Genomic DNA, 17,639 nt, shown 5'->3' on the forward strand with positions numbered 1-17,639 from the left:
GCATGTTTAACATTAGACAAATTTGAAAATAAAAATACTTTATTATATTTATGCATCTTATTCATACAGTACTTGTTTGGTTATGATATTTCAAAATTATAAGATTATCTACATAACATTATTACATATAAATTTTGCCAGGATCTGCATATGGTGTACTTTTATGTTGTTTTAAGATAAATATTCTCAAGTTTTTTTTACTGTGTTTTATTTAACATCAAAGAAATCATATGAATGTACCTTACTACCCAAATGTTTTACTTAGTCAACACGTATCTTATGTTTTACCTTAGATTCTGTCCATTAGGACACTGAATCCTATAGGTAAAATCATTTTTCTAAAGTGTTCCAGTAATTAATTGTAAAATCATCATCATCATCATCATCATCTTGGAGAGGCAACAATTTCCAAAGAAAATCAATACAAATGCCCCTCACCTTCTTTCTCCCTATGCACAAAATTTTATCAAGTCCCCACTGGTATCTTCTATACCTTAAGCTGAATTGGGAAAAAATTCCACTTGGGCTTTCCTAATAGAGCCCAGGGACAGGACTCATTCCCTTCCCTGCTGCTCACAACCCTGGGGAATCTCAAAATGAAACTAAAAATGGTTCTAAATATTCCATGCAAATATGAGTAATATAATAACTAACTTGCACAGCCTCTTTATCTAACATTTAGAACTAGCTTGTCCAACCCGTGGCCCAGGATGGCTTTGAATGTGACCCAACACAAATTTGTAAACTTTCCTAAAACATTACGAGATTTTATTTGTGATTCTTTTTTTTTTTTATTAGCTCATCAGCTGTCATTAGTGTTAGTGTATTTTGTGTGCAACCCAAGACAATTCTTCTTCTAGTGTGGCCCAAGGAAGCCAAAAGATTGGACACTCCTGATTTAGAATTTTAGGTTTAAAGTCTCTAGAATCAAGGGATTTTTTAATTTAAAATTTTCATTGTCATAGTGATTCAAAGGAAGGGGAATTTTAAATGACCCTAATTTAGAGGAGACTGACAGTAGTCTGCTTTTCATAAGACAGTATTTATTCAGGTACACAACTTAGTACTAAAGCATGAGGACAAGAGACCTTTTTGATTTAACTAATTGGACATTAATTTTGCTTCAAAAGCTCTGTGTCCTTATAAGCTGTGGAATACAGAACATTCTCCTTTACTCTAAAATGAAGTAATATATTGGCATAGATTATCTCCCATTTTTTCTAGGATTTACTCTGGCCACTATCTGGACTGAAATTATGAGAACAAGAAATGGGATTTCCCATTTAATAGTAACTAAATCATCAGTAGCATTGAAAGATAGATTAATAAATATATAAAGTAATCTGTGATACTCTGGTTTTTTTTAAAAGGAGGCAACTTTAGATACCTTTTATGTATTTTTATTTGCTTATCGCTTAATAAGAGCAATCATTTCACATATGTTGATGTTTTACAAATTTTATTTTGAATGAGATACAGGAAGCTCTTATATAGATATCACAAGATTATAGTTTATATTTAGTTCATAACACTTTACAGAAGTATGTTTTATAATTTCAATATATGTGTATATTTATTCCTATGAGTGATTACCATCTTTATAACAATAACCATTTAATATTAAAATAAAACTGGGCTTTCTAAAAGCAGTTCAATTTGGGAAGAAAACTTTTCCATGGAAGGATAAAATTGGGGGACTTAATTAATATAAAAAGCTATTAAAATAAATATAAAGAGAGTAATTTCAGTGCCAAACTAGAACTGTATGGTAACCGAATTGTAAATGTTAATATTTTATGATTTGTCATTGATTATTGTGAAACATTCAAAGCATAGGTTAAAATTTCATTTATCAAATTGTTTTGTAGGGGTCCAGGTGGTGGTAGACCTTGGCCAAACCCAACAAATGCCAATTCAGTGAGTATGCATATATATATTTTTTAAGTATTTTGCATTTTGTAACATTTAACAAAAATCACAAAAACATTTTGCTTTTTGGAAGCCTTGCAGGTGGTTGTAGTAACCTTTTTTTAAGTAATCATTCAAAAAGAAGTTTAATATATATTTTAGAAAAAGATGCATAATTTTTTGAAATTACATAATTTTCTTTCACTTCAAGGTCTAATATAAACATGCATTCTATTGTCAACAAGCCTTCCAAAAATAAAAATTGAAATAGTGTGACTTAAGTATATACTACAATAGCCTATAAATAGCGATCTGTATCGCAAAATGGTTTCATCTCCTAAAATAACTATTAATAATCACTAAGTTGCCAAATACTATCAACCTCTGTTAGAAGTCTAAGTCAAATTATTATGATTTCATTTGCTGTATCAGTTACATCTAGGTTTGTTTTCTTGTTGCCCCAGAAAGCATTCGCACATTTACTTTGTACCTGTTAGCTAAATTGCCATCCTTGTACATCTCTATATATACCTGACATCTTGGGAATTTTCTTTATATATTTGTTGCAGTGGTTTTATGGCACAAATATTTATCTATCTTAATAATGTCACAGAAATATATGCACAGGTTGAAAATTAAGCTATCGGTCTTAAACTTAATATGATTTTAATGTTGTGATCCTGGAGATGTTTTTCCTTCTTGTCTTTAAACCTTGAGTTCTTCGATATGTGAGAGAAGCCTGCAGTGTACATCTGTGTAGTATGTGCACTGCACAAAGGTTCCTGGGTCAAGGGAGTCAGTAGGAGAATGAAATACAACCTGTGATCCCCTTGTGAAGTCAGTGGTCATCTACCCAAAGAGGATGCCTTTTGCTAATATGTACAAAGGTATCTTCATTGACTAGCAGTGGCCTTAATGTTAAATGAATATCAAACTGATCCAATGTTTAAGGTTAGGGTGTAGGAAGAATCATCCTAAATTCATTACTATTTTAAAGCAGGAATCACTTTCAGCTCAAATAAGTAACTGTCATATATTTTTTAAAATGTTAATTTATGTTCTCTGCTTTTCTCTTAATTTTAATAGCTGTGATGTTTGCTAAGTAACTGAAATTATTTGAAGTGAAAAGAATGATGTTGCTTCCATTTGAGTCTTCAGTGTACTATTTAATTTCAACAAACCTTTCTTCTAAAATAGTGTCTTGCCAGATTGTGTTGGAATAGAATACCTTTACGCCTTCAAAATTCTTTTAGTTTGCTTATATGTTTAGAAGAGTTTGCTTCTTACTATCTGTTAGCTTCTTACTATTTGACTTAACGAATTCATTCAAGATTTCACTTTAAAATGAAAAGTGTCTAGCAGGTCAAGATACATTTATTTTAACTTCCTATTTAAATACCCATACATAATAAGAATGCAAGAAAACATTTTTTGTAACACAGAAAACTCCAACAGTCTTCCCAGTGCCAGAATCTGGAAAGAATATCCATTATCTGCATGTCTTTTGAAACTAGATGGAAAAGCACAACCAGTGGCTCACCTTAACTTTGTAAACCTTCCCACCTAGAAGCACAAAAACCCTTCTCATATTCCTCATTGTCAGGTCAGCCAGTCATCGCTTTACTGCCCATTGCAGGCAACCAGAGTACAAATCACACCCACCACTACCCACCTCTCTAAGTACTTTCTTTTACATACTCATCTGAAGATTCTATCTCCCACAAGGCACCTAGGAAGGTAGACAGGGTTTGAGCAGTTGATATTGACAAGGATGTTGCATCGTACCAATGGGGTATATTATCCAAGTAAACAGTATAAATGAGAAGAGAGCTCTGTGTTCTGATGACTTTTAGTTTTTTAGGTACTCCATCTCTTTAGGATTTCATAGCGCTGGGCACTGTGGGTAGGAGAATGCGCTGTAACACATTAGCAGTTCTGCATTATTTTAGACCCTGGGAAACATTAGCAATTAGGGTAAAAGCTGTACACATCCACCTGCTGTCCACCAGTCTGAAATGGGCATTTGATCAGCACACGTGTAGGCAAGTAATGGAGCTGAAAGCAGTCTCCTCCATGAATATATATCAACTGTGCAAACATCTACCCTTACTCAAAGTATGTGAATAGGGAAAAGAAGTGGAGGAGGCCTATCGTTTTCTTTTAGAAAGAGAAAGTAGTCATCATTCTGAGCATGCAAAGGAGAAGTATGCCTCTGAAAATGACCATTATAAGAACAAGGAAAAAAAAATCATAGATAACGGATGACTTTCTAGCAAAGACGTAGGGCTTCTATGAAACAGAAGCAAAAAGTATTAAGGAGGTATTTTTCCCCCAAAACCATTGATCATTTTGTGGTGACAACTTATCCAAATTATGTTGAATTCCAAGTTTCTTAGACTTCCTGCCCATATTTAATATTAAGACACTTTTCAGTTTGTATCACTACAGTTAGTCTCTGACTCTTCAATGCAGCATATTAAAGTAGTTGTTTTGTTTTTGCTGTTTTCAAATGTTTTGTTTACTGTTATTTCTTTTAAATGTTTATTTTGAAATAAGTTCAGATTTAAACATTGCAAGAGTACTACAAAGAATTTCCATATACCCTTTGCCCAGATTCCCAGTTGTTAATGTCTTACCACATTTGCTTTATGATTTCCTCTCCTTACATAAACATATTTTTAGACTGTTTAAATTTCCTGAAACATGATCCCTAAATACTTGCATGTATATTTCCTAAAAAACTAACACATAATTTTTATAACCCCAGTAAAATGATCAAAATAAGGAAATCAACTTTGATGTAATGCTATTTTCTAATCTATAGATCTTATTCAGATTTCACTAATTGGCCCAATAATCTTTTCTAACAAAAGAAAATCTGAATTTACTTGTTACATTCATCCTTCATGTCTCTTTGTCTCCTTTAACTTGGAGCAGTTTCTCAGCTTGTTTTTGTTTGGGGCGGGAGGTTTGTTTGTTTGTTTTGGTCTTTCTTAACCTTGGATTTAAAAAACTCCAAGCAAGATTATTTAGAATGTCTATAATTTGGTTTTATCTATTTCCTCCTGGTTAGATTTAGTTTATACATATTTGTCAGGGATACTACAGAAGTAATTTTGTAGTTTTTGGCCAGGCGCGGTGGCTCATGCCTGTAATCCCAGCACTTTGGGAGGCTGAGGCAGGTGGATCACCTGAGGTCAGAAGTTCGAGACCAGCCTGGCCAACATGGTGAAACCCCGTCTCTACTAAAAATACACCGGGTATGGTAGCAGGCGCCTGTAATTCCAGCTACTCTGGAGACTGAGGCAGGATAATCACTTGAACCCAGGAGGCAGAGGTTGCAGTGAGCCGAGATTTTGCCATTGCATTCCAGCCTGGGCAACAAGAGTCAAATTCCGTCTCCAAAAAGAAAAAAAAAGAAAAAAAATGTGTTTTTCTCATCATTTCAGGAGGCACATGATGATTTATCCCATTATTGTTCATCTTAATTTTGATCATTTAGTTAAGGCGGTGCTTGTCAGGCTTCTCCACTATAAAATCACTATTTTTCCCCTTGTACTTATTAACTTAGAGACACACTTTGAATGTACAGTAAGTCTCTTCTTCCTCCTTATACTTTCATCTGCTATTTTGGACATCTATTGATGATTCTTGCTTGAATCACTTTTTTACTTTGTTGGTTGTCAAATGGATATTTTGAATTCTGTCTTTCCTTCTCCATTTATTAGTTAGCTAACTATAACAGTTGCTTTTTCTTTTCCATTCATATTCATTTATGTATATAAGATATATTTATGAATTATTTTATTCTCTGTGTTTAGGATGCTGAAATTGTTCCAAGTTTTCCCTTTTAAGCTGGATCACTTAACCTTTTAACATGTCCCTATTATTCTCTGAGCACTTTGAAGCTCTTCTTATATTTTCCCAGTTTTAGCCCTGGAAACAGCCACTTCTTTAAGGAGCTTGGGGTTCTTTTAGTGGATATTGGTATTTAGAACCCACTAGAGTAATACAACTTTTAGACCCTCTCAACTAACAGAACTAGGAAATATATCTATGTGTATACACATAGCCACACACATCTATACCTTTACCTAATGTGCATGAGTGCACACTGATGCTTCCATTTCAGTCCATCCCTACAGGATTCAGTCTAACCTTTCTACTTTCCATGTTTATAAGTCACTTCTCTGAAAGTATGAAACCTGTTTGTCATTATCCATAATATATGTGTTTATTGCCTAATCTTTGTCCACAATTTTGTCATATAAAAGTGTTTTGGTCAAAAATATTTTTGGCACTCTTTTACATGACAGCAGGAAAAACATTTTTAAGGGCAAACTCATATTTTTAATTCCGAATAAAAGTTGTGATTTTTATTTTTAATTTTCTTACCTCTGAGCATTACAGTCAGTATTGGTCTCAGATTCTTACTTAGAGGTTTATTTACAAACTCCCTAATTGTAACTTTTCATTTTTTATCTTTATTACAAAGGATTGTGATCTTTGGCTAAGCAGCAGGTTCTGATCATTATCATTTTATTGAAAATAGACACTTTTGATTACAAGGTCCAGAAAACCAACCAAACTAGACTTGTACTGAAAAAGAGTATTATTGGATCATGTATCTGAAAAGTCCAGGTATATTTTTGGTTTTGAGCACATTTGGTTCCAGAAGTTTAAATAATGTCATCCTGAGTCCCACCCAAGCCACATGGAGAAAAAATAAGGCAGAAATACTTCCCCAAAGAAAATTAAAGGAATGAATAGTAAAAGAGGGGATAGGCAAAAACAACAAATGTTCAGTGTAGCATTGTATTCATTAATTCGCTTACTTGTCAGAGGAAAAAGAGAAACTCCTTTAAGGAAAATATAAGAATCTATTAATAGTGATTAAGCTGAAAAGAAATATGAACACACTACTCCAAATAGGCTCTGCTCTATACAAATAGGTGCTCATTTTTTTAAAAAAAGCACTAAAATAGAGTAGAATATTTTTAATTTCATGTGGTACAGATAATGTCTTGATATTATCTTCCCTTATTTCTAGTAAACCAGTGCTTGTAAGATAGCTTTAAACTTCACAGTTGAAGAAAGGCACTTATCTAAAATGTTACAGATCATTTAACAAAATGAAAGCCCTCTGCCCTCTACCAGAGCACCACAATCATGGGTATTGGGACTCAGAACATTTCAGAATATTTGGATTCTCATCACAGCTTTTGAGTGATCTGTCTAGAGTAGCCAGACAGTATGTGTGGCCCTTAATTTTATTCTCTGTCAAATAATAAGTTCTTCGAATTCTGTATTTCTGACTTTCTAGTCCTCTAATTTTGCTTATCTTCTACATCTTCATTTTTACCTTTCATTTCATCTTAATGGGTATTTGATATAAAGTATAAGGTAGGGTTAGAAGGAGGATTTAGGATAAAGAGAAGGAAAGAGTTGAAGGTGATTTCAACTTTTTGAATCCAGGTAGGTAGGAGAATGGGAGTAACACAACTGAGCTAGGATCATAGGAAAAGCAGCAGGTGTAGAGGTAGGCAATGAGGTTTGGGGGCTTTGGTTTTTGTTTTTTTGAACGTTAAATTTGAAGTATTTGTAGGACACCTTTGCTTCTTCCACAATGTCTAATGCGTATTTCTTTCTTATGCTTGACACATTATAATTAGGATCTGTGATGTTCAACCTCAGCTAGGTCCTCCCTGATGCTTTACCAGCAGTTTGTTTCTTTCACTCTTCCTTAGCTGCTTTTCTTGTCCTCCTCAGTGAATACTATTGCAATTCTTTATTCTCATTCTGCACCTACATTATGTTTGGCGCCTTCTCTATAAGCTAAAATTGTGTCGTATTTTACAAAGGAGAAGAAGAGACCATTAGATCCAAATTTCTTCAGATTCTGCCCTTTACTTCCAATGTTATCAGACCTTTAGTCACCCTTCTTCCTTCTTATCTCCGAAATAGAAATATACATATATTTTTCTTTTCAATTCTGACCCATCTATTCTCTCTCTCCCTTTTATTTATTTATTTATTTTGAGATGTAATTTTGCTCATGTCACCCAGACTGAAGTACAGTGGCACAATCTCGGCTCACTGCAACCTCCACCTCCCAGGTTCAAATGATTCTCTTGCCTCAGCCTCCCGAGTAGCTAGGATTATAGGCACCAACCTCCATGCCCAGTTAACTTTTGTATTCTTAGTAGAGACAAGGTTTCACCGTGTTGGCCAGGCTGTTCTCGAACTCCTGACCTCAGGTGATCCACCCACCTCGGCCTCCCGAAGTGCTGGGATTACAGGTGTAAGCCACCACGCCTGTCCCTATCTATTCTCTTTATTCTATTTCTTGTTACTTCTTTGCATATCCTAATCATTCACTCTTTCAGATGAGTCTTTGGTCTATATTCCTTTCCATTGACTGGAACTTTCCTCTAGTGCCGTGCTGTGAACAAAATCGCAAGACAACCTGAAAGCCCTAGTTCTCCACTCCTCTAGAGTTGGGAGGGGTTACCACTACAAAACTTCTCTCAACTCTTCCTCAGTCTCCAGCCACCATCCCATGTCTCCCACACTTCCACTCCCTCACCACCTTCTCCTAGATAATTAATTTCTTGGCCTTTCTGTCTTTTTCATCACCATGTGGCAATGAAGTACCTGAAACATGACAGGTAATGAATGGAAGTTTATTGAATTTACTTCTCAACCCATTTCAATTCCCACGAAAGTCCTATTCTGAAGGTTATTAGTGACTTTCTACTTACCAACCAAACACAGTGACTTACTTTCTGTCCTCATCGTACCTAACCTTTGAGATATTTGACTCCTTGGTTTTGTCTTAATATCTTTTCTTTTTTCAGTTTAATAATGTTTCTTTAGTTTTCCATATATTTATTACTTTTTTATTATTTATTTTTAGGTGTATCACAGAAAGGTAAAAAGCTTAAAAGCCTGACAGCGTTCAAGAATAAACCCAGTTTAGATATTTCCTAATCACTACATCCACCTCCTTCTTAAAAATCTAGCTTGCTTGACTTTTTATATTTCTCCTGATTTTCATGCAGTCACATATCCACCATTCTCTCTCTCTCTCTCTATCTCTCTTTTTTTTTTTTGAGGGAGTGGGTCAGGACAGGGTCTCACTCTGTTGCCCAGGCTGGAGTGCAGTGGTGCAAGTGGTGCAGTCTCAGTTTACTGCAACCTCCACCTCCTGGGCTTAAGCAGTCCTCCCACCTCAGCCTCCTGAGTAGCTGGGACTAGAGGCACATGCCACCATGGTTGGCTAATTTTTGTTTTGTTTTGTTTTTTTGCAGAGACAAGGTTTTGCCATATTGCCCAGGCTGGTCTCAAACTCCTGGGCTCAGGTAATCCTCCCGCCTCAGCTCCCAAAGTGCTGGGATTACATGTGTGAGCTGCCATGCCTGGTCTCTACCCATTCTTAATTGGCAATGTTTTCTAATTATATTTCTTGGCTGCTTTTTTTTTTTTTTCATTTTAATGTTACCATGTTGTTTCAACTACCAAAAACTAGTTGAATCCTAGATCAAGTATCTTGTCCAGCACAAAGTAGAAATTTATTCAGTTGAAGCTATATCGTTAGTCCTGGTCTCTGATATGTTCTAGACCTGTGTTTCTAAAAGTTTGTTTATCATATCTATCTCAGTGTCTACTGGTGCCTTCAAATCCAATAATCAGACATTTCCCCAAACCTGCCCCACTCCCTGAATTCCCTATGTATAAATGAGTAGCACCATCATCTACCCAGTCACCAAGTTGAAAACCTAGGAATTATCTTAACTTCTTCCTTTCTTTGTCTGCCATACCCAGTTTGTCACCAAGCTCTGCCAAGTACTTTGTGAAATGACCCTCAGATTCTCCTACTCCTGCTTATCTTTATCAGCACTGCCTGTCACTCTTTGTCATCTCTTGCCTGGATTTTTTCCAATGGTCTTCTAACTTGTATTCATATTCCATGACGCCTCTAGATTTATTTCTCTAAAACATAAATTTAGGGCCAGGTGTGGTGGGTCATGCCTATAATCCCAGCACTTCAGGAAGCTGTGTCAGGAGGATACCTTGAGGCCAAGAGTTTGAGTCCAGCTTGGACAACAAAATGAGGCTCTGTCTGTACAAAACATTTAAAAATAAAAAAAGATTTTAAAAACATACATTTGAACGTGTCTCTATAAAACCCATGACTCCTTACTTCCTACAGCATAAATTCATTCATAGTCTGACTGTGCAGCCTCACCCTTTACCACAACCCCCTATAAGCCCCACACTATAGCAGCTATATAACATAGCATAGCATTTTCCAAATAAACCATGATTTCTTTTCTTTCTTTCTTTGTTTTTTATAGCAGTTCTTCTCTTTGTCTTTCTGATGGGCATCTACTCTCTATAAGTCCCAGCTGTCCAGCTCAAATATGTCTTCTGTACCCACATGGTACTTCTACCTATATTGTTAATATTTTACGTCCTTTACACTACTAGTGCTAGGGCTAGGAGCCCAAATGCTGATTTTTAATAAAGACATCAAAGACTATGAAATAGAAACAGCATATGCCAAAATTAAAGAACTTGACAGGGCAAAAAATTGAAAGAAATTAAACAACTAGTTGAGATAACATTTTAAAAAGTATTTTTAAATGTTTATTATATTTAACTGTTTGAAGGAATCATGAAGAAGGAGAAATTAAAAATATAAAAGGAGGCCAGGTGCAGTGGCTCACGCCTGTAAATCCAACACTTTGGGAGGCCAAGGCGAGTGGATCACGTGAGGTCAGGAGTTTAAGACCAACCTGGCCAACATGGTGAAACCCCGTCTCTACTAAAAATACAAAAATTAGCCGGACATGATGGCAGACACCTGTAATCCCAACTACTTGGGAGGCTGAGCCTGGACAATTGCTTGAACCCAGGAGGCAGAGGTTACAGTGAGCCAAGATCGCGCCACTTTACTCCAGCCTGGGCAACAAGGGCGAAACTCCATCTCAAAACATAAATAAAAAGAATAAAATAAATAAATAATATAAAAGGAGCAAGGACTTAAGAAGGAGATACTTGGGAAAAAGCTACCTTTGGAAATAAATAGAAAGTTTGTTTTTTCCTATCTGGGATGAATACATGAAAATTTAAATCTATAAATAATGGAATGTTGAGCTGAAAATGAAGGTAAAGCAAGAGCGCCGATACCTTCAATGTATGACAGGAAGACAGAATATTTACTCAGGATGGTGTAATCACCATGATTGCCAGCTCACAAGAGTCCACTGTTAAATATTCAGGAATTTCATGAGCTGTTTGTTAAACCACTGTTAGCTTAAAATTTGCCATGTGGAAATATTTACACCACAGTAACTGGCAAATACTATAAATCAGGGCTTTTTGTCCCCCATGAAGTTTACTGGGTTTACTGACACATTACCAGTAAGCTTCAAGGCTTTCATAAAGGCTGAGCCAAAAATGCTTCCAGATATTAGTTAAGATGAGGTGGAAGTTGGAGAGCATGATTACACTTTGGATCTTGTCAACCTTGTTCTGTGTTTCTCTCCAGGAAATCTGTGCTTTAAAACAGAAAGGTTGGCTGGCTAGAGGGTGATCAAAGAAATGGAAATTAACAAAGTAGCCTTTATGATAATAAATTTAAGACATTGGAGTGAGAAATAAAATGTTGACAGTGCCACGAAGCAGGGGCAGAGGCAATTTAGTCATAAACTAATAGAGAAATAATGTACTAAGTAAACATGGTGGAATTGTGATCCTAGAAAACCCTGGTTGGAATATAGAGTAATTTTTGTAAGTATCATGAGGAAGAAGAAAGATGTCAGGCAAGGGAGTTAGTTGTTCAGTAAAGAGTCTTAGGATATGACCATACTCATAAATGGAGGAGAGGGGAGTATACTGTAAAGGAAGGTAGTGAACTGTAAATTCCAAAGATCTAAAGGCTAATTAGATTGTACCTTAAAGTTGCTTAAGAATGATGATAGGCAATATAGAGTGACAGAAGAACATGAGCCAAGTGCTAAAAACAGAGAGAGATGAAATTGGTCCTAGGAGCCAATAGATAAATTGGTGATTTGGAAAAGGCAGACTCACATTTAAATAAGGAGAAGTAGGCCCGGCACAGCGGCTCACACCTATAATCCTGACACTTTGGGAGGTCAAGGCAGGTGGATTGCTTGGCTCAGGAGTTTGAGACCAGCGTGGGCAACATAGAAAAACTGCATCTCTACAAAAAATTAAAAATTAGCCAGGCATGGTGGAGCACGCCTTAGTCCCAACTACTTGTGGGGCCAAAGTAGGAGGATCTCTTGAGCCCAGGAGGTCGAGACTGCAGTGAGCCGTGTTTGTCCCATTGCACTCCAGCCTGGGTGACAAAAAAGACCTTGTCCCCTCCAAAAAAATGAGAAGCAGAGGATGAATGGTAGGTAGATAATGAACTGAAGGGGACCCAAGAGAGCAAAGTTGTATTCATTCACTAAATGAAGTAAACGTTTACTGCCTTAAAAAAATCTCAGTACGCAGCAGAATTAATTCTCATCCCTAGTGATGCTGGGCATTCTATCAGTGGCCATCTGCAGTGCTGAATTACTCATAGGCAGACCAAGCAGGGCCTCGGGGACATGTGTTCTGTGCTTAAGGCAAAGCAGGAACACCAAATACGGAGGAGAAAAGCTTTTCAAATAACTTAATATTAAATATTAAATATTTCCAAAAAATCAAATAATTATTTATCAAGAGAAAATCATAACTTGGTTGTACTTCCTTATACTTACTTTATGGTTTCATATTATTTTTATGTTTAATTATATGGCAGGTACTGGGAGAGAGGGTTTAGAATAGTACAAGCACTAATCTTTTCACTACTATAAGGATCCTGTTCTGGCCCTGGCTGTCTGACTTCAAGTAGAGAGTAATCTATTGGTGTTCTTCAGAATAAGACAAAAATATCTGTTATAGATGTACAGCATCTTCATGCAAGTGAGTTAGTTAGCTTGTGTGAAAAAAGAAAATATTTGGATTTAACTTTCACTATTAATATACACACTCAAGGGCTTACTTTTAAACATAGGTTTTCTGGTTTTTCATTTCTTAAATTATCACAGCAATGTGGTATTAATACCATATCATCTCTAGAAAAGAGCTTGGTGAAAAGCTTGATTTGAAGAGAAAGAGGGAATTCGTTACCCACATCTGATCCCCACAAATTAATAGTCTTTGGAGACTCGTATTAACAAACTTTTTTTGCATTTATTATATTGTTTTCTAGTATCTAATTAGAAAAGGATGGAGAAGTGGTAAGGGCTGTTTATCAAGTATTGACCCATACTGCATGAATGTAGTAGCCTGAACTTGTCTTAAAAAAAAAAAAAAAAAAAAGTAAATAGCTTAGAAATTGTATGTGTAAAGACTACTGATTTGAAAAATTCTGGTTTCCCATTTTTTATGTACACAAATATATATATATATTTCTACTTACAAAATAAGTAATTAGTATCATGCAATGTGTACAACTTACCTGAAACCAATGTAACTTAAAGCAGTTATTCTGTCTAAAATCCTCTTGACTAAAATCTATCTTCTTTTGTGTGAATCCAAGTTATTATTATTCAGTTTTCCAGTACTTAAACAGACATAAATTTTTTTATCCTTTACTATGCTTTGTGATACATTTTAAAACTTGACAAAAAATCATGAAATAAATTCATTTTAGGTCAGTGTCCATATTGCTACATGAATCAAAAATTTTTTTGTCTTATTCGTGTTCCAGATACCATACTCCTCAGCATCTCCTGGGAATTATGTAGTAAGTACATTTGGGTTTGTTTGCTCGTAAGAATTGATGTTACATTTTATTTGGGCAATGAAATAGTTGTCCAGATGTTAAGAAGAGGCCCTGTGTATTGGCCAAGAAGTGAACATCTTGAGTTGTTTCATCTGCCAACCTCAGTACATATGTTGATGTTCATTAGTGAAACAGTTATCAATCTGGCCAGAATTGCCCTGAGTACTGTGTTTTACTTCAGCATATGTTTCTGAAAACCAGTACAATACACTCTGTCCAATCATGAAGAGAGTAATCCCCAGTTACACAATAATATGCTTGAATTTGCAGTTCTCCAGGAGAATAATCTATACCCCCATGCAACCCTATGCGCCACACAGAGCGTCTAAGACATTAAACTTTCCCCCAATCACAAATGAATTAAGACAGCAGAATAGTGACTAATAATTTAGAGGAATCATTTCATTTTTTGGTCATTCTTTGAAATTGAGAACACTTATTTTTATCATTATTACCATTTAGTACACATTAAAATTTTCCAAAAATTCATATCAATGTGAAGCCAAATTAACAAGTTTTATATGGCCTCCTGAGCTTACAAGTGACCTTTTAATCATCATCACATTATGATCCTAGCCACATCTCAAGATCAACATAGAGGAAAATATGTTACACCATTTAGAGGGAAACGCCTAACAGGGAAACAAGGATAAAATGATAACAAGGGAAATCTTTCCTACAGAAATGTTCAGAGGTGATGGCTAGCTGGAGGGGAAAAAGAGAATGCATAAGAAGGAAATCAGTGAGCATTTCACTCTCCATGGAAATAGTGTTTTATTAACATAGTGAAAAGCACACACTGCTTTGGACCTGTGAACTTAGTGTTCAGTGTTCATGTAAGCTATAAAATTAAGCAAGTCTTTCTTTGCATTTTCTATGAAATAAAAATGAAAGTAAGAAAATTTGTATAAAACCTGTTACTTCTTAAAGTCACTAATGAATAAGGCTGATACATCATTTTATGAAATTATAGACATTTAAAATAAATTTTAAGTTGTGCAAATACAGATATTATTTGAAATAATTGGCAGGTCTATAGCCATACCACCCTGAATGTGCCCAATCTCATCTGAAATAATTGGCAGGCTGTATCTGTACCTTCAGAATGAAGTTAAAATTTTGCCATTTAAAAGTTAATTTGATTGCTGTATATAGAGCATCTGAAAAAGCCTAAAACCCATTGCCTGACTTATCTATTTTGGTTATGTGAAATTATTGAATTAACTTTAGAATTACCTAATCTCCATTTCAGTTTGATTGTGTAGCTACAGCCTCAGTAACCCACAGCATTAGTCAACTGTGCCTTTCATTTCTAATTGATGTGATAGTGGAAGGTACAGTGCTCCAGAAACATTGCAATTGATGCTGACAGAAGAAAGAAATGACATCAGTGCATTTTTAAAAAAATATGAATCAATAAGCAGATATCTTCATTTTTAAAGATATTTTCTAAGTGAATACTATTTTAGCTTTCTATAAAAACTAAAAATACATATGAATTATTTCTGTGGTATGGATTTTTAAAGGCCCTGTTGAATGGTTTCTTCTTAACCTCATTGTAACTGATATAATTAAGTCATGAATAATGAATTAATGTTACAGGCTCATTGTTTTTGGAAATTTGTCAAAACAGTCTCAACATATTTAAGCTAAATTATGTTTTGTAGAATAATTAAATGATTGTGCATTCAAAGAAAGGAAATTATAGAGAAAATTTATTTCTGTTCTTATTTTCAAATTGGATTATTATAGATATAAGTCTAACTTCTGTTTTTTGTTATGCAATGCCTTATTTTTACTGAAATTTTTTGTAATTATTTAGGGTCCTCCAGGAGGTGGAGGGCCACCAGGAACACCCATCATGCCTAGTCCAGCAGGTATTGTAATCAAACTAGCCACATGGGTATTTGATTATTAGAATAAAATCACAGACTATAGAAATTGTGCATGAAATAAAGGTAGTAGTAGTCATGTTCTCATGATGGTTAAAGGAGTAGAGGCAGCAGGGTAGGAAGAAATACAGTGTTCTTAAATAACTATTATCCAGTTAAGCATTTAGAAAATTCCTATGGTGTGGGTGTCAGATTTAATCAAGATGAAAACTGCTAATCCGTATGAATTGCCCAAAAATGTGTCAAACTTAAAGATTTATTGAGACTGAGAAAACTATCCAAATATTCTACAATTTAGAAAATTTCTGAATAAATAAAACATTAAATACATGGATTCATTAGGTTTCAAATGCCAAATCAGAGTCACGAGATCTATTATCCTACTAAGATGAATGAAGGATGAAGACATACTTACAGTATTATTTACCCTATATGTCTATAAGTATTTATTAGTCAGCTAATAAATTCACTGTGTAATAATAAAAGTTTTTTATCTTCTAAACTGAAACATCAATATTTTCATAATCATTTTATATAATTAAATAGTTTTATCCTTTATTTTTGAGACTTTAACACAGACTATTAAATGTGTCTTGAGGTTGTTAACAGTAGAAGACTAAATTGGCACACCTCTCTTTGAAAGTGCTATGTTAAAATGTGTCAAGAGCCATGAAAAGGTTCATACCATGTGACTCTATAATTCTAATACTAGAAATTAGACAGAGATACAACCCAAAATTTATGTAGAAGAATGTTTATTTGTTATACTCAAGAATAAAACAGTAGACACAAACTTCATGCCTAATTCAATGTTAGTGGAACTATTAAATTAATGTTTAAGGTGGAAGATGGAGTATAATAGAGCCATTATTATTATTATCAAAGAATTTGTAATGACATGGAAAAATAAAATCTCATGATTCAGCAATATAATCACAGTTTCATTTGAAACTATAACACAAATCTAGAAAGTAGAAAACAAAGAAATAGGCTAAAACTTGATCAGTTATTATTTGGGATGATTAAGTAGATGGGAAATAATAATTATAAAGTATTTTTGATTATGATGTTTTACTGTTAAACTCATATGTTTTTAACTGGCTTGTTGAAATTAAGATGGAAGCTTGAAATTCAGTATCGTTGATCATACCAATAAAAATTTTTAATTTTGAGCCCTTTTAATTTAGAAAAATCATAAACTTGATAATTAATACAAAATTTTACTTTGTTTCACTAACTCCTTGGATATTTAATGGTCTGTGTCCTGAAGGCATCTTCATTGAAAATGATACAATTCATTGAAGATAGAATTATATCACCTGATCATTTTGCCCATATTTACATTCTTACATGGTGAAGTTAATGTTTAATTTATGAAGGTAGCATGTGAATAATAAATGCTTCACTACAAGACTAAAACAGTGTTTTTGGGGCAACACTGAACAATGCAGGCAATAAATAATCTTACTACATCTTCCTTTCAAACCAGAAATTGCCACAAGTACATCTTCCTAGTCTTTTTGCGTACTCTTTTATGTGTTCATCCTGTGTCACAGTCACTCCTCTAATACTCAGCCAGCACCCCACCCACAAGAAAAGAGGTCCCAGGAGGTCCACTTTATTGTAAAGTTTTTCTGTACATAAAAAGAAGTCAGACATTTTCCAGTAAATACATATACACACACACACACACACACACACATATACACACACACATATATATATACACACACACATACATATTTTTTCTTTGTTGACACAGAGTCTCCGTCACCCAGGCTGGAGTGCAGTGGCACAGTCTCAGCTCACTGTAACCTCAGCCTCCCGGATTCAAGCGATTCTCCTGCTGCAGCCTCCCGAGTAGCTGGGATTACAGGCGTGTACCACCATACCTGGCTAATTTTTGTATTTTTAGTAGAGACAGGGTTTCACCATGTTGGCCAGGCTGGTCTGGAACTCCCAACCACAAGTGATTCACCTGCCTTGGCTTCCCA

The 17,639-nt window shown here is 35.0% G+C and overlaps 1 protein-coding gene across 23 annotated transcripts in view; it reads left to right on the plus strand.

Moving 5' to 3' along the window:
- The window catches only part of LOC105475056 (single stranded DNA binding protein 2), a 331,890-nt gene that overhangs the window by 289,935 nt on the left and 24,316 nt on the right, over positions 1–17,639 (plus strand). For all 23 annotated transcript variants that reach the window (XM_071098731.1, XM_011729998.3, XM_011730000.3 and 20 more), the window contains 3 exons: positions 1,869–1,917; positions 13,679–13,714; positions 15,576–15,630. In XM_071098731.1, coding sequence (XP_070954832.1) covers positions 1,869–1,917; positions 13,679–13,714; positions 15,576–15,630 — 140 coding nt within the window. The remainder of the gene's footprint in view (positions 1–1,868; positions 1,918–13,678; positions 13,715–15,575; positions 15,631–17,639) is intronic.

Source organism: Macaca nemestrina, chromosome 6 (assembly GCF_043159975.1).
Source record: "Macaca nemestrina isolate mMacNem1 chromosome 6, mMacNem.hap1, whole genome shotgun sequence".
In the NCBI taxonomy this organism is placed as follows: Eukaryota; Metazoa; Chordata; class Mammalia; order Primates; family Cercopithecidae; genus Macaca; species Macaca nemestrina.